Source organism: Vulpes vulpes, chromosome 14 (genome assembly GCF_048418805.1).
Source record: "Vulpes vulpes isolate BD-2025 chromosome 14, VulVul3, whole genome shotgun sequence".
Lineage (NCBI taxonomy): Eukaryota > Metazoa > Chordata > Mammalia > Carnivora > Canidae > Vulpes > Vulpes vulpes.
Window position 1 is genome coordinate 44,923,850 of NC_132793.1, and position 18,865 is coordinate 44,942,714.

General features: G+C 40.2%; 1 protein-coding gene across 9 annotated transcripts in view; it reads right to left on the reverse strand.

Moving 5' to 3' along the window:
- Positions 1-18,865, reverse strand: part of RALGAPA2 (Ral GTPase activating protein catalytic subunit alpha 2) — a 320,348-nt gene that overhangs the window by 287,975 nt on the left and 13,508 nt on the right. For all 9 annotated transcript variants that reach the window (XR_011996989.1, XR_011996990.1, XM_072736512.1 and 6 more), the window contains exons 2-3: positions 8,673-8,783; positions 3,052-3,104 (exon numbers count right to left, since the gene is read on the reverse strand). Coding sequence is in view for 6 of the 9 variants with exons in the window: in XM_072736512.1 (XP_072592613.1) it covers positions 3,052-3,104; positions 8,673-8,783 (164 nt within the window). In the remaining 3 variants the exon portion in view is untranslated. The remainder of the gene's footprint in view (positions 1-3,051; positions 3,105-8,672; positions 8,784-18,865) is intronic.

An 18,865-nucleotide genomic window follows, 5' to 3' on the forward strand; every position in this document is an offset into this window, starting at 1 on the left:
GTGGATGGAACTGGAGGGTATTATGCTGAGTGAAGTAAGTCAATCGGAGAAAGACAAACGTTGTATGTTCTCATTCATTTGGGAAATATAAATAATAGTGAAAGGGAATATAAGGGAAGGGAGAAGAAATGTGTGGGAAATATCAGAAAGGGAGACAGAACATAAAGACTCCTAACTCTGGGAAATGAACTAGGGGTGATGGAAGGGGAGGAGGGCGGGGGCTGGGGGTGAATGGGTGACGGGCACTGAGGGGGGCACTTGACGGGATGAGTACTGGGTGTTATTCTGTATGTTGGTAAATTGAACACCAATAAAAAATAAATTTATTATTAAAAAAATAAAAATAAAAAATAAAATAAAAAAATAAAAAAAGAAATTCTTAGATACCTCAAATTCTTAGAAAAATATATACTTTACCAAACCTGAATCAAGAAAAAAAGAAAACCTGAATAATCCTAAAATGACTAAAGAAATTGAACAAGTCATTAAATCTTCCCATTAAAAATAAAACCAAAAAATATCAGTTTCAGAAAATTCAGAAAACAAGGAAAGGAAATTTAGGCCAACCTCAGCTGTGAACATAGATCCAAAATGCAAAGTATTAGACTCTAAAATTCAGAACTGCAATTCACCACATTTATATTCATGAAGAATCATCACTTAGTTATCTCAGCTAATGCAGAAAACATATATATATATTTGGAAACTTTAAAATCCATCTATGACTTTTTATAAATCTTACCAAACTAGAAATAGAAGCGAACCTAATCTGATAAACAGAAAACTTCATTAAGAAAACATCGGGAGGGAATCCCTGGGTGGCTCAGCAGTTTAGCGCCTGCCTTTGGCCCAGGGCGCGATTCTGGAGTCCCGGGATCGAGTTCCACGTCAGGCTCCCAGCATGGAGCCTGCTTCTCCCTCCTCCTGTGTCTCTGCCTCTCTCTCTCTCTATGTCTGTCATAAATAAATAAATAAATCTTTTTAAAAAAAGAAAACATCGGGAGCCTGAGGGAGCCTCAAATGGTGAAACATTAGCAGAACTCTTTAAATCAGAAGCGGATGACCATCTTTACCACGTCTATTTGCCTATGTACTGGGGGGCCAGGCCAGAACTGTGAGACAAGAAAACAGACTAATTGGCGAGCCTGTTATAATTCACAATCTGTCCACCAAAAAAAAAAAAAAATTAGTAGACAAAATGCTGCAATTAAATAAATCATACATATTCACTTGCTCCAGCAGTAGGAATGGAATGAAAGAACTTAAGCTAAATTCAAAATCATGGATAAATCTCAAAAATAATGTTAAATGTAAACAGCGGGCAGTCCGGGTGGCTCAGCGGTTTAGTGCTGCCTTCAGCCCAGGGTATGATCCTGGAGACCCGGGATCGAGTCCCACATTGGGCTCCCTGCATGGAACCTGCTTCTCCCTCTCCCTGTGTTTCTGTGCCTCTCTCTCTCTCTCTCTCTCTCTCTCTCTCTTTCTCATGAATAAATAAATAAAATCATAAATAAATAAATAAATAAATAAATAAATAAATAAATAAATAAATAAATGTAAACAGCAAGCCACAGATAATTATGTACCATGTGAGACCATTTTTATTATACTCAAAACCAAACAAAACTGCACAATGCATTGTTTAGGAATACAAATACTTGTGGTAAACCTTTTTTTAAAAAGAAGGGTAATGGCATAATGCAGAGGAGTGTCTGCCTCCAGAGGAGAAAAAGAACCATGATCAAGGATAAGTACCCAAGCACTTTCTAGTTCTTAAAATGAGGGATGGAGAGGGTGTTAAAAGAATGGACTTCAGCACCATGCTTTAAAACTTGCATATATGTTATAGATTCTTTAGTAAGTGTATCAAGTGCTACATAAATCATTTAAATTAATGGATAGTTCAAACAAATGATGGTCATTAGAGAACCTATTTATGTGACAGGCTTAATCAAAGCTCCTGTTAAAAAGACAGCTCCTCTGTACAGATTTCATTCATAGGAGGGTTACCATAGGAAACACAAAAACCACCATAAAAAATACAGTGAATCAGTCTCTTACTCTGGGGAAGTAGGACAGCCCTTAAAGGAGAGAAAGGGGAACCACAGTCACTGAGTGCCAGCCATGAGTCAAGTACTGGATGGGAGGTCTTCAGATCTGTTTTATTCCACAAACCCAATAAAGTCCATGGAGAGCCTTTTCCCTTGGCCTCTCCTTCCGACCAGCTCTGCAACATATATACATTAGGCCTTCCCTTTCCAGTCATAAAGCTGGTCTCACACCAACTTAAGCACATATCTCTTCAAACCATGAATAATTTTTAGATACCAACAATTACCTTTCAGAACCTACAATTTAGTTCTAAGCATAGCTCACAAGGTATCAATAATCTGACCATTTGTCTAATACATGTGGACAAGAAAGACTTAAGCTTAATAGATCAAGAACCACACCCAAAAAAAAAAATTAAAAAAAAAAAAAGAACCACACCCAAATATATTGTTCCAACTTTGAAAAGAATATTTGATCACACATGGACACACAGACACATATAAGGACTGCAATCTCACTAGTAGTCAGGAAAATATATATTAAAAACACTGAGTTTTTAACATGTCAGTTTGCGTGTGTGGGTGTGTGTGTGTGTGTATGTATATATATATATACATACATAAAATCATCAGTGTTGGTTAGGGCAACTTACACACTACTTGCATTAAGTTTCCATATAAGTTTATATGACTTTTTCAGAACAGTTTGGCAATATCGGTATTTTATTTTTTTATTATTATTTTTTTTTAATATCGGTATTTTAAATGTGGATACATTTCCATCTAATAATTTCACATCTAGGTAACCATACAAGAAAAATTCTCCTACATGTTTGCAAATAAAAAAAAATCACAAGATTATTCTTTGCAGTACTATTTATTAAAGTGGAAGGAAGAAAATACATGTTCATCATTTTTTATCTTCAAATGAAATTAAAGATCTAAAATACCACATTTTCAACAAAAATTTAAAAGTTAAACAAATTTAACAAAAACTTACTTCAAAAAGAAAGAGGATAGAGTCCAGCTCCTCTCTTTGTGATTTATTATTCCCTGGAATATATGAAAAAAAAAATGTGTTATCACAGCAATGTGTAAATTTTAGAATATTAAAAATTATCTTAAAAACATTTAAGCTTCAACATACACTCATTTATTCAAAAAAATACCAGGAGATAGCATTGAACCCATGTCAGGAATGTAGACAGACACCCAAGCCATACAGCCTGAGTCCGCATCTAGCAGGGCTGCTCCTCACTAGCTGTTTAATCACGGTTTCCACATTTTCCAAGTCACTGTCAATCCGTGGAAGGCAATTTATTTGTTTCTCCGGTTACTTATGAGCTCAAATTATGATGGAACGCATAGAAGAAGCAAAGAAAAAGTTGTAGTTTTTTTGATGTGAAGAGGCACAGAACTATGAAAGCCATACATGTCTTTAGGCAACTCACACTGTGCTTTTGATAGTAACAATAACAGAAACTAGAAAACTATATAGCGGCTAGTTACAGTTATTGTGTGGTCTCTATGCAGTAGACTCTGTGCTAAGTGCTTGTCATTCAGCATGTAACTTGGGAAGCAGCAAACTTTTTCTGTAAAGGGCCAGACAGTGAATATTTTAGGCTTTAGAGGCCCCTCTTACAACCACTCAACTCTGTCATAATGTTGCGAAAGTAGCCCTGGGTAACATATAAATGTTATGTGTCCAACAAATTATTTATATAAACAAGCAGCCAGCTCTAAACTGTGGACTCCTGCTCTAACAAAATCCCCACAGCTCTAGCAAGTAAGATAAGATAGCACCCATTCATTGAACAAGTACTAAAGAATGTCTCTGGGTCACGGGATTCTTTCAGGCCCTGAGGATACAGGAGTGATACAAAACACAACAATCCTTCCTGAGGAAGTTTATATTCTGGCAAGAGGTGGCATTCAGTAAATGAAAAAACCAAGACAGGGGGATCCCTGGGTGGCTCAGCAGTTTAGCGCCTGCCTTTGGCCCGGGGCATGATCCTAGAGTCCCGGGATCGAGTCCCGCGTCGGGCTCCTGGCATGGAGTCTGCTTCTCCCTCCTCCTGTGTCTCTGCCTCTCTCTTTCTCTGTCTATGTCTATCATAAATAAATAAATAAATAACCCTTAAAAAAAAGGGAAGAGAAAGAAAGAAAGAAAGAAAGAAAGAAAGAAAGAAAGAAAGAAAGAAAGAGAGAGAGAGGGAGGGAGGGAGGGAGGGAGGGAGGGAGGGAGGGAGGGAAGGAAGGAAGGAAGGAAGGAAGGAAGGAAGGAAGGAAGGAAGGAAACCAAGACAGAAGGCCAAGGGGGAATGTCAAAGGGATGGTATTCAATTTTGACCAGGGAAGTCAGGGACCCCCTTGCTGATAAGATGCCATCTGAGTCAATATTTGAAAGAAGGAAGGGAAGGAAGACACATGGACATTTGGGGGTAAGGAAACAAGCGATATGGACATTTGGGAGAAATTTGTTCCAGACAGAGGAACTGGAAAGTGAGAAGCCCTTATGGCTGAGCAAGTATGTCATGATCAGGAAACAATGAGAAGGCCCTTGTGCCTAGAGAGAAGGGGGAGAATTGCCACAGGTGGAGTTAGAAAGTGGGTAGCTTAAAGGCAGGCAGGTACGTGGGGTCTAAGGCCATTGTAATGACTTCCAGAATTGAGAGGCTATTTGGGGGTTTAGAGTGCTGAGTCATGATGTGACATATTTTTAAAGCATCACTCCAGCTGCTCTTCTGAAGAAACTCTGACAGGGGCAGGAGGAGGAGGCACAAGTGTGGAAAGGGGAAGACCATATCTGAGGCTACCACAAATGCAGGTGAGGATAATGGGAGCACCAGCATTACCAGAACAGGCAGTGGGAAGAGACCATTCTGGATGTATTTTGAAGGTAGAGTCAATAAACTCAGGTTTTGGCCTAAATGACAGAAAGCTGAAGTTATCACAAGATGATTTCATTATTCATAGCAAACATGTCCCTTTAATCTGTTGTTTTGGTACACTTTCTTCCTGGTACTCCAATCGAAACACAGGTTGTGTTAAAAGAAAGAGACTTTGAAATCTCACTCAATTTTTATTAGTTCATTATGATTCTTTGTAGTAGACTGCAAGAATGCAGAGTTTTCCCTCTCCTATCAAGAGATGTCTATTTCTCTATTTGCATCTGAGATGTATGTAACTTGCTCTAGCCAGTGTGACATTAGCAAATGTGAGGCAAGCACAAGTTTGAAAAGCCTTATGCACTTGCTGAGCTTGGAACCCTACAGCCAGCATGTAAAGGAGTTCAAAATAGCCTGCACACATGGAGTGTCCCAGTCAACAGCTTGCCCACCACAAGACATGTAAATGAAGCCATCTTCCACCAGCTGATGTGAGAGGCATGCACAAGCCTAAACTAGAACTTCCCAATAAACCCAGAAAATTGTATGCTAAATGACTGGTTGTTGTATTAAGGCACTCAGTTTTGGGGATGGTTTGTAATACAATTTGTTATGCAGCACAAACTAACTGATACACTCTTGAACAACTATATTTTTCTAAAAGGACAGAGAGAGCAAAAGTGGGGAGGAGAGGTGGAAAAGCCTTTAAAAGGGGTTCCTTGGTTATAGGGCTTTTTTTTTTTTTTAAGACAAGGGATTTTAGTATCTTTCTTTTCTATTCTGATTACCCATTACATCACACTTTCTCCCTCCACATACCTGCGGTAAGAAGTTAAGTGGGGCAAAATTAGAAAACAGGATAAAAATCAAATTGTATCATATTTGAAATATCAATTTTGGGCAGCCCCAGTGGATCAGCAGTTTCGCACCACCTTCAGTCCAGGGTGTGATCCTGCAGATATGGGATTGAGTACCACGTGGGGCTCCCTGCATGGAACCTCCTCCTCCCTCTGCCTGTATCTCTGCCTCTCTCTCTCTCTCTCTCTCTGTCTCATGAATAACTAAATAAAATCTTTAAAAAAAAAAAAAAGAAATATCAATTTGGAAAAAAAATAGGCTCAAGATTTACATCAACCTATAATTCAAAAAGAAAAAAAAACAAGCAATTCACTGAAAAACAAAAAACAAAAATAAAAATCCTTGTTGGCATCTTTGGGCACATGCCCATATTTGACTTGATGAACACATCTAGCACCTGGAGGATGCTATAAGACTCTGAACCATCTGGTATGTGTCCTAGACCACCACATTCCTTCCCCTCGGAGCCTGCCATCTGCCTCAGGTTCGGCAGAAGCAGTTAGTAACTCCTCTCTGTATCCTCTTCTGTATACCTGACCCCATCTCAACTCACTTCCCCCACCATCTTGCACCATCAGTAATACCCCTTTAGTTAGCCTGCAGACAGGCAAATGTAGCCTTTAAAACCCTCCCTTGACCAAGCTTACGCCTTCAGCTACAGTATTCTGTCTTCAACATCAAACTGTCCAAAAGGGTATTCTTGTGTGTAGCCTCCACTGTCTCAACCCCAGTCACTCCATCTCTCTGGCTGGCTTAAGATCCCACTACTCGCCTAGACTTTTCTTTCAGTACTCAGTGACAACTTCCTCAATACACTACCACTTCCTAATCCTGCTGCTCTGCAATTTTTTGCATCATCAAACACTGCTGACATTTCATTCCTTGAAATTCTCTCTTCTCTGGGCTTCTGTGACAAAACGCCTTCCTGGCATCAAACCCCCTTCCCAGCTCCACACTACTCCCTTATCTTTCCTCTTTATCTGTCAAATAAATGAAGGCATTACACCAAATCCTTAACTGTCACTCTTTCTACAAAGAACTAGTCCCTTGTCAATAGCATGATTGCACCTCTCTTTTCCCAAGCTCCCATCCTTATATTTTTACTGCCCAGGCAGAACCTATACCCGGGTGTCCCACAGGCACCTAACCCAGACTGTCCAAAACTGCACTCATCACCCTACCTTCTAAACTTGGCTTCTCTCAAGGGTTCCCATTGCTGTTGTGGCAGTTTACAAACCAGACTCAACATTTTGAAAGCACATATGCACCCCTATGCCTACTGCAGCATTACTGACAATAGCCAAGATATGGAAGCAGCCCAAGTGCCCATCAATAGAAGATGAAATGGTATATACATAGAATGGTATATTACTTAGCCATACAAAAATGATGAGATCTTGCTATTTGCAAGAACATGGATGCACCTAGAAGTTATTATGCTAAGTGAGGTAAGTCAGACAGAGAAAGACAAATATCATGATTTCACTCATATATAGAATCTAAAAAAAAAAACAAAAGAAATGAATAAGCAAGCAAACAAAAAGCAGAATCAAACCTATAAATACAGAGAACAAACTGATGGTTGTAAGAAGGAAGAGGTTAAAGGGATGTACAAAATGGGTGAAGGGGAGTGGGAGGTGCAGGTTTCCAGTTATGGAATGAGTAGGTCATGGGGATGAAAGGCACAGCATATTGAATACAGTCAGTGGTACTATAATAGCACTGTATGGTGACAGATGGCAGCTACATTTGTAGTGAGCATAACTTAATATACAAACTTGTACATCTGGGGCAGCCCCAGTGGCTTAGCGGTTTAGTGCCACCTTCAGCCCAGGGCATGATCCTGGAGACCCGGGATCGAGTCCCACATTGGGCTCCCTGTGTGGAGCCTGCTTCTCCCTCTGCCTATCTCTCTCTCTCTCTCTCTCTCTCACTCTCTCTCTTCCCCTCTGTGTATCTAATAAATAAATAAAATCTTTTAAAAAAAAACAAACTTGTACATCTGAAATTAATGTAATATTGTGTGTCAACTATACTCAAGTAAAAAATATTTTGTAATAAATAAATAAAACTGAGGTAGAAATAAGTGTGTTAACATGTAAGGATTTCCAAAATAGATTACATGTAAATAAATAAGAAGGTGATGATGGCAGCTAATATTTACCAAGCACATACTACGTGCCATACTCTGCCTGAAGTCCTAGGATATATGTTAACCTGTTTGATGCTGACAGGAGGAAGCTGAGAGAGGTGAAGTAACTCGCCCAAGGAGAAACAGCTGGAAAGAGAGGGCAGGATCCAAACCCAGTCTGGCTCCCCAGGCTACACTATCCAGTCACCTAAATACAGAGCAGATTGTGCAGTGTGACCTTATTGGCTTGATTTTTCAAAGAATATTTTATATAAGTATATATGTGTGTAATATACATTAATAACACATACAGAAAAAATACATGAAACTTTTAATAGTGGTTGTGTTCAGAGTAGAATTGGGGGTCTGAGCAAAACATAAGGTTCAATTTTCATTTCAAGCCCTTCGGTGGAGTTTGAATTTTTTTTATAGTGTGCAAATATTATTTTTATGTCTTTCTTTTCAAGTAAACTATTCCTATGGAAGTCATGCCTCCTTTGGGTTTCTTCTTCCATTTTCTCTGTAGCCATGTGTGGTTCAATCAACACTGTAAAGAGAAAGTTCCAGGGAAACAAAGATGCTAACCACTGCAATCTCCCAGCTTTGCTAAGATTAGTCTGGCAAGAAAGAAAGCTTAATAGCATATAACTTGGGGCTCATGACACATACAACCTTTAAAGCTTTCTGAATATTAAAAAAAAAAAATTTACATATAAAAAAAGTTCCTTTTGTAGAAGTGCTTACCTTTTAATTTCAAACTATTTTCCAGTGTTATAAAATTTTCATAGAAGATAAAATATATCTGAGAATAGTTGGTCTCAAAAAACTGCTTAAGATCACTTGCATCCACATTATCTGAAAAGAAAAAGTTACCATTATAACAATAATCTTATACAATTATCAGAATTCACAAACCTTTTCAGAAGTAAAGGAAAGTAAGAACTAGTTTTATCCCCCTATGAGATAAAAACCAAACAATGAAAATAGTATCCCCAACCATTTGTTCTCCACTAAGAGATCTTAGTTGGGACTGATTCCAGGGCATCAGAGCCACAGGGGCACAGCACTCACAGACCAGCTAGAAGTCCAGGGGTAAGTACAGGTTGGGAGGAACAAGATGCCTTCCTGTTGGGAGTGGGGAATAGAGGTTCACAGAGGAGGTGACTTTTGACATAGGCCATAAAGAGGAATGGGTCTGTATATCTGAAAAAACAATTTTGTTGCTGGATTCCTACATGGCTCAGTTTTTCCTCCCTCCCAGCTGACCTGAGACCAGCTCAACAGAACTAGCTGGAGCTCCCCAGCACACCCACCCTCTTCCACTGGTCAAAGCCTTCCCTCCAGCTCCTAGGTGAGCTGTTCCACTCTCTTTGAACACAGAGAGGCCTACCATGTGTTTCTAGAGTTGCCCTGAGCAGTGTTTCTCACTGTTGGACCAGGTCTGCTCAACCAAGAACTGTGGCTAGAAAGGTTATGCATGGAACTTAGCTCAGCCACCTGCTGGAGCCCAGCAGCAACAGAGCCACTTCTTCCAGGGACCCAATTATCACTCACAACTCTGGTCAGAGTACTTATCCACTATCAACATGCCTTTGTACATTTTCCTTAACAAACAGGTCATTTGTACCATTTACACAAACAGGTTTTTTGTGCCTGACCAAGGTGTTAGCTCTTGAGAAGAATACACTAGACATCTCAGGAAAATTAAAAACAGCTTCTTTAAATTCTGCAAGGATTACTCAAGAAAACAAATATACTGCTATTCAATCTATGATAAAGTAGATCCAATTGCTTTTGGGGTCCTAATACTATGTCTATATGTGAACACATCCATTACTATATTTAAGTTCTATAAACTTGACACTAATGCTGGTGAATCAAAGGAGTTGTTTTTCTCCTTTCCCTCCTCCATAGGGGCTTTTCATGGAAAAAAAAAAAAAAAATCTGACCTGACTCTTTGAAATGATGCACATAAGGTGTTTGTAAAGTCATATCAGCAGCCAATTTCACACTCTGTTCTGCCCCCAAATAATACCACAAAGCCCTAGAAGTTCCTAAACTAGTTACTAAACTAACAAATTTACCAGTGAAACTAGTATTATCATTCTTATGAGCTACATAATCCTGCCAAGGAATCCTTGAGTGCCTTCCACAGAATGTGTGGTTCCAAGAAAGGATTCTCTTCATTTTCACTCCAACACAAACTACTGGTCCACCCCCAACTAACTGCTCCCCCTGAAACATACTTCACCTGCTAACTCCTGTTCGCACTTACTGGTAGCTGAAACATCCCCAGCCTGCCCCAAGACTAGGTCAATGACTCTGCTAGTGCCCCACCAGCTGGTTCTCCCTGGTCAAAAAACATATCTATTGCTTTACTTAATTCCTGATGGAATCCCTCTCGAGAGAATTCTTGACTTAATTCTGAAGGAATGATCTGTCTTCTCTGTTAGAGATACTACAAACCCTACAGAACCTCTAGTCCATCCCATGCATCATTATGTCCCCTGCATCTAGCACAGTATTTATCTAGCTCAATATTTTCTTGAATGAGTTGAACAAAAGAAATGTCCTAAAACATATATATATATACACATGTGTGTGTGTATATATATATGTATATATGTGTTAATATATATAACAATGACAGGATAATGGCCACCATATGTAAACCATTAATTAGATCATATGCCTATAGGAAAGAAATGGCCTAGCCCACTTTCAAATCCTGGGTACTATCAAGAAAGAGATTTCACCCCCTACTGAAAACTCCAGATTTCACTCCACAAACCTACTGCCAGCTGGATTTCTCCACGTGAGGGTCTACAAGGCTCCTAAAATCAAACATGTCCAAAGAAAGTATTGTTCTCTCCTCAAATTCTGTTCTTGCCTTAGGCCCTGCCACCCACCTAGCTACTCATCATCCTGGGTTCTTCTCACTCTTTCACAGCCCATCTCCAAGGTGTCAGTTCCACCTGCAACATGCTCCAGCCCTGGGTCCTTCATGTCCTCCATGGCTCTGCCTGCTATATGTCACCATGAATCCTCACCCAGGCTGCAACCATGCCCTCTGCCTGGGCTCCTGTTTCCATTACTCCCCTCCACGGTCCATCCTCCACCATGCAGTCAGCAGAAAAACTCAACACCGTATATCAAACCAGGTCACTCCTTCACTCAAAACCTCCCAGTGGCCTCCAGTAGTACTTAAAATCCAAACTCCTGACCACGACCTACAAGGCCCTGCAGAATTTCCTCCATTCGATGCCAACTTCATTTCACAGCACTCTGTCCTTCACACCCTACACTTCAGCCACTGGGCTTCTTTCTATTCCCCAGATTTCTCAAACATGTTCTCCATTTGGGCTACCTCTAGTATGGTGCCCCCAACCCCAGAGCCCCATATAGTTCATTGCCTCTCATCCTTCAGAACTGGGATCACACATTACATCTTCAAAGAAATCTAAAAGTGCCACTGTGTCACTCTTCATATGTCATCTGATCACTCTGCCTTCTTCCTTCATAGGCTCTGCGATGGATGGATGCCTGACTGCACACCAGTAAACAGGTCTTGGATATAGAATGCCATAAGCAAGCAAGCAATTTCCCTGGCATTGAGGGTGTCAGTGTACTGACACAGCAAGATGGCACTGTGGGGTTATTGGATGATTGATGACTCCCTCATCTTCCCTGTGTCCCCCTTGGTCTATCAGAGATAGTTAAATAGAGCAACCTGAACAAAGAGGGTTCTAGTCAAGGTTGAGAAGCACTCATACAGACTGAGGTGCTCTCGTGAAACCAGAAGTCCAGGTAATAACCACCTTCCTCCTCAACCATTTGCTGTCTTTCTTGTGGATGAGGCATGGATGGGACAGAGCTCCAAATACTCACCATCAAGACCATTAGATACTTTTCAGGTAACCTGAAAACTAAGAGCATAACATAGGTAACATAATCAGTTTTATTTATAACATGAGTTTTATTTATAACTCTCCTCACTGGTCTAGGAGTCCTCTTCACATGATTCCTTCTAGACCACTTAAGATTAGTTGAAATTATCTCATTTATTAATTTCCTTCTTCACTGACTGACACTCCACTAGAATGGAAGCAGCATAAGGGCAGGAATCTCATCTGATTTGTTCACTGCTCTATTCTTAGCCCCAGGAACAGAGCTTGGTACCTGAAAGGTACTCAGGAATATTTGTTAAATGAATAAACAAACGAATATTACATATTTTATATCTCTAATTCAATAGCTGAAAGGACTGATTTGTCTTATTTTTTAAAAGCAAGATTCATCAGATGAATATTTATAAAGTAAGCCCAAATCTTGGAGGAGAACACAGATCCTGGAATTTAACAACCTGCAAAAGGGAACACAAGAAAATAGCCTGATTTTTAACAAGGCTAACTTCAAGAAGCATGGAGATAAGGAGTAAGGTTTGTTCAGAAAAAACAATGAACAACAACAAAAACAAAGTAACTCTGACCAGAAACATCCTTTAGATAGACATTTTCTTTTAAGATTTTTTTAATTTATTCATAAGAGACACAGAGAGAGAGAGGCAGAGACATAGGCAGAGGGAGAAGTAGGCTCCCTGCAGGGAGCCAGATGCAGACTCAATCCTAGGATCCCAGGATCATGACCTGAGCCAAAGGCAAACGCTCTACCACTGAGCCACCCAGGTGCCCCTAGATAGACATTCTTTACCCATTCATTCAAACATTACTGAGCCAGTTCCCATGCCAACTAGCCTTGAGCTAAGTGCTAGCAAATTCAAAGAGAATAAGACACAGGGTCTTTAAGGGTTCAGTGGTAAACAAATAAGTAATACAAAAGGCACCATGACCTAGCTTATGCAGAGCATCAAAGCAGGAAGTAGACAAAGCCACTTGGGAGGTTGAGAATATTAATAATGCTATACATTTATGCTTTAAAGATACTTTCAAGAATTTCTTTTATTTGACCCTCACCCATAACCCTGTAAGGTAGATCAAAATAAAGAAACCACAGGTTCTAGATCTTATGTGACCTGCCCAAGGTGACACAGTCAGAGATCTGGGCAGAATTCCTATCTGGTGTCCCAACTCAAATCTGAACCACACAAAGGCCTCAGAGACAAGGAGGAATAAATCAAAACCGGAAATCAGGTCAGGAATATATAAAAATCATCATCGCCTTGGGGGTGTAAAGGAGAGCCAGATAAATAAAGAACAGGAAGATAAGTAAACAGATGAGAAACGAGGGGTGTGCTACTCAAGCCCCTCATTTCATGAAAATGGGAATTGCCAATTTCCCCATTGAAGGAGCTCATGCCAGTCCCCTTCCACAGCACTAGCAGTAGCCAGTAAAGAAAGGGAGGACAAATACTGAACTACAGAGCCCAGGCCTTTGAGGTGAGTTTTTTCTGTGTGTTTGGCAACAGATATCAGCACACTGCCTGACATAATCACAAAGCCCAGAGAAGTACATTCAAACTAACCACAGAGAAGCAACCAGCAGATAGCTTTATGGAGCTTGGGGTTATTCCTTAATTTTCAAAGAAATCTTTAATTTCTCACTCTCCTTCACCACCAACCAAGAGCCAATAAACTGTTTCTAGTATTTGCCCATTTTATCTCAAAAATAATCTATAAGCCACACCAAAAGCTACCCTCCCCCACTCCTCTGTCCAGCTAAAACCTCTGGGTGGCAATCATTTCTCCCCATCTAGCTGAAAGGCAACAGCAAGGCTGAGGGCGAAAACCTCTGGAGAAGACTGCCTGAGTAAAGTCCAGAAGCCACAGGGACTAATGCCCTCCCTTTTCCCTTTCCATATTCACTCAAGAGAACCCCAGTCTCAGTTTTGACTTTGAATCAATTGAATGTATTTATGCGTGCATAGGCCATGTGCTACACATAAAAAAGGATTTAAGTTGTTTTAAATATTGAATACATGTGAAATAAGTTTCATAAATATGTAACTTGTGATATATAATAAAAAAATAAACAGTTTAAATCCACCCATCTAACCTAGTATCCAAGCCAACTAGGCTTTTGCCCCACCATTCAAGTGAGCCTCATCCACACTGTTAATCCAATTTTCAGTCCTCTTCAGGGCCAAGAGCAGATACACATGTGCCTCTATGCCCAAGCACCACCAGCCTGACCCAAGAGAAGAAAAAGGCCCCTAGAACCCTCGTATAATGATTCTGGAAGCATACTGGGGCCTAAACTACATTCCTATTTGCAGAAAGTGGACCAACTCATCTTTAACTTTGTTGATAGTTTTGTTTCTTACATACGTTACAGCCATGTATACCAGTTACAGTGCAAAATTTTAAATTCTTCCATTCTTCCCTAAAACTACACACAGGTATTCAAAATTTCACCATGACTGATGATTTACTTTCACAGATGCTCTCCACAGCATTTAAACTAAAAAGCAAGAGTGGCCTAGAGAAACACTATTGGTTTCCCTCCAGCCTCCCACCCCACCCGCTCCCACAGACAGACCTTTTCCTCTTCCAAACAGAGCCCCTACTTGTTCAGGGCTCATCCTCACCCACAGTCATGTCCTTCATGAGGCTGACCTATCCCCAGCCCCAGGAGGTAAGACTTGATGCTGCTGAGCCAATTACAGTGCCAAAACGCCCCTTGCCAGTGATATGTTTAGGCTCAAGCCTATGACCCAACACTGGTCAATAAGAAGTGAGAAGAATTCTGATGGAGATGTCTGGAAAAGGTTAATTGGTTTTAAAGAAACACAAAGAAGTATTTCCTTTTTTCCTGCCTCTAGATGTTGTTCTATCTGAGTGCAATGCTTGTAATGGCTGCAGGCCTTTGCCACCTTAAGAACAAGCCAGCCACACTGAGGACACTAGGGATGACAAGGCAAGGAAGCAGAAAGAGTCTGGACTGTCAACATCACAGAACTGCTGAATGAATTAGCTGATTCTGGATTGACCTGCCCTGGGGCTGCTTTTATAAGAGGAAAAAAAATTCCTTATCATTTATATTTATATTTGTATTTTCTGTTACCTGCATCCAAAACATCCTTGTAAATACCAAAATGAAATCTGACAGCTGAACAGGAAACAATTAGTAGTATGACTGAAGAGGTTGTAGAAGATATCCATCCTACTAAAATGTATTATTTTCATTTCTCTATACCTATAAGGTAAACTAGATGTAGAAAGTAAAATTCTTATAAGTCAGGAAGATATTAACACTTAGTTACCCAGGACTGACAGTCCACATGTGAGTAATTCTTTATAAAGATGTACTCCAATTACTTAATGCTAAAGTCTTAAAAAGCAGAGCTACTTTATTTAAACATTTTGACATACATTTCTCAAATACAGGATTCTAAGACTTTGTTTTTAACCAATATGAAGTACCAGTATAGCAAAACATGCATATACACCAATGAAATACAATGTTTAAATCAAATGTGCTTTACATACATTTTAATATACTAGACTCAAGTTTCATAGGACTTTTTAAGTCCATGCAAAATGGCTACTTTTCTTGATCTGAATTGAGGCTAGCCTATATTACAGTCAAAACCACTCACCAGGGAGTCAGAGATAGAAATAAAACAGATAAAATAGTAGCTAACTGGTAACCTCTACCCACCCCCGTTGCCAACAACTAAGGAGGCAGAGAAGTGGTGATGAAGGCAGAGAGAGCCATCTTACTTACATCAAATAATTATTATTAATAATTATAGCAACAGCTTACAAGAGAGTTTTGAATATATTAACTTAATTAAGCCTCTAGTAGCCATAGGAAACAGGTACTGTCCTCATGGCCAGTGGAAGGTCAGAGAGATTAGGTCACTGCCTGACTCAAACCCAGGCAGTCAGGCTCTCACACTGCTCCCCTAAATCCAGTATTAACAGGTGCGACAGAGGAGGTACAGACAAGCATAGCTGGAAACATGACTTTTTTTAAAAAGATTTTATTGATTCATTTGAAAAACAAAGACAGAGAGGATGAGTTGGCAGAGGGACAGGAGAGGGAGAGGGGAAAAAGACTCCCTGCTGAGGAGGAGCCTGACATAGGACTTGATCCCAGCACCCTGGGATCATGACATGAGCTGAAGTCTGATGCTTAGCTGACTGAGCCCCCCAGGCGCCCCTGGAAACACGGTACTTTTTTTTAAGCACACAGATCTGGTAGAAGTCACAAAACAAAAGAGTTACTAAACCTAAAACTGGAGCCAGAAGTTAGTTTATTTAGGACACCAAAGTTAGCCTGCAAGTGAAAGGACTTCCTCCTCCACAGGTTAAAAAGGTGGTCTTCCTATGAAGTTACCACAGCAAAAGCTGAAATGGCCTTTCTCAAGGGCCTCTCTTTACCTCCGGAAATCCATCACAATGTCCCCCACCCTCTCAGCAGCCGTGAACACTAGTCTGCTGTATCCCCTCACACAAGAAACCAAAGGCCTCTGGTCACCGGGCAGCCATCTTGTCACTCCCAGGCTTCAATGTGATGGCAGCATGAGAAGACCAGAAACTCACTATCTGAGGAATGGGTGGCAAGATAATTTGTTATATGGACCCAATAGAACCTAAGATGGCCACTGAAGTATTATACAAGCCTTTACTTACTCATGTGGAAAAATGTCCAAGGAGTGGTAAGTCAAAAATCTAGGGTTAGGGGCACCTGGTGGCTCAGTGGTTGAGCATCTGCCTTTGGCTCAGGTCGTGATCCTGGGGTCGAGTCCCGCATCAGGCTCCCCACAGGGAGCCTGCTTCTCCCTCTGCCTGTGTCTCTCCCTCTCTCTCTGTGTCTCTCATGAATAAATAAAATCTTTAAAAAAAAATCTAGGGTTAGACCATGCATAAGGACTATTCATGTAAAACTATGTTTATGCGTGTTCCATAACACAGAGAGACAGACAGAGATTGGGTGAGAGACAAAAAAACAGAGAGAAGAGGATACATGTAAGCAAGAGCAAGCATAGAAAACATTCTTACCAAAAAAAAAAAAAAAAAAAGAAAACATTCTTACCAAAATTCTAATGATGCTCATTAGGGGACTGCAGAATTTGAAGAGCTTTCTTACACTTAAATTATTTTTTGATTTCTACCATTCAAATGTCTATAATGAGTACATTAAATTTCATAACCAAAAGAACTATGCACAACAACATGTATGGACCTTAAAGGCCTTATGCTAAGTGAAGTAAATTAGAGAAAGATAAATATGTACTCAGTGATCTCACCTGTACATGAAATCAAAAAAAGAAAAAAAAAGCCAAACTCATAGAAAAAGAAATCAGACTTGCAATTACCAGAGAGGGAAGGTAAGGCAAGAAGGAAAACTAGAGAAAGGAAAAAACAAAAAACTATAAACCTATTTTTCATTTTGGAAAAAAGAAGTTGCCACAGTGTTTTGGAAAGAGATCTTTTTCAAGTATTTTTCAAAGCCTATTTACCATAAAAAAGAAAGGAACAACTCTGCAGACATGACACCAGACTATAATGTTCTCTAAACGTGTCTTACTAACTTTGAAGTACATTCAAGACCCATACAATATATTAAACACTATCTTTACCAAGACCAAAAGGCCCTAAAAACAGCAAATAACTTAAATTTCCTCTGTCCAATGCTATAATTAAACTTATACTATATAGCACATATGTTGCACATGATGCCCTGTAATGACCTAGTTACAGGGGACTTTGCTATCTTTAGGGAAAACGGTGTTTCTCTAATTGTCACTTACCAAGAAATGCAGAAAAAAAAAAGCCAGACAAGAAGAAATTATCTCTGTCCAGCCACTCAATAACTTACACTGAGTAGGGACAAGCACATGTGTGACACCCTGGAATGGAAAAAGTGATGATATTTCCAATCATGATAAGGTTCATTTACCTTGTAGCCTTAGCATACATTAAGTCACATTTCTTCATTCTGTGTAAACCTGGCACTGACAAGCAACTGCTAGAACAGATTCTCCATCAGTGCACACTCAACTAGCAACATCAGTTCATAAAAAGCACATCTCATCAATTAACACTGAGCCAGAGATCAAGATTCCCCCAGGCCTTTCCACTAAAAAAACATGATATAAAGTACAAATGGGGCTCTAATTTAACAGGTTCCTGAAATAGAACCAACCATTGGTTTCTCTTCGCAATCATTGATATAAATTAATATTACACTGACTAATGAACATTTACCTGTGGTCATTCTTTTTCAGCAGCTGGTAGATCTATCTCCATTTTTTGTCAACATCAAGGGTACTTTTTTAATTTTAAGAGGCCGAGACAGAGAGAGATGGAGAGAGCCAGAAAGAGAAAGAAAGAGGGAGAGGGAGAGGGAGAGGGAGAGAGAGAGAGAGAGAGAGAGAGAGAAAGAGAGAGAGAATCTTAAGCAGCCTCCATGCTTAGCACAGAGCCCAAATTGGGGCTCTATCTCAAGACCCTGAGATCATGACCTGATCCGAAATCAAGAGTTGGACACTTAACCTACTGAGCCACCCAGGTGCCCCAGGGGCATATTCTAATATATCTGCTTCTTGCCTCTTACTGGAATTTGGGGTAACCTAGCAAGCCCACCTCCATCCTGTTACATGCCTGAGCTGCTGTATGCACCCCATCACATGACCCCACTGTACTCTAGCTCTCCTGTCCCCTGGGCTGCAGTGTTACCTGCCTGTCTTCTCAACACTACTCACTGATGCAATAAGGACAGACACAGGCCACATGTCCCCACCTTCCTCAAAACCTGTACCTGCCATGGCTTCCACAGCTACTCACTTCTCTTCTCTAGCACCACTCCTTTCTCTCATCTCTTCCCCTTTCTGCCTCCAGCCACTGCTCAGTATTGGGGCAAAGGATCAGACTTTCTAAAAAGTAAGCCAAAAGAAAAGCTTTCCTCACAAAGGTCCTAAAGGTCAGCTCGGGTCGCTCCCCATGTCACCTTACTTAGAGAAAAATCTGAAG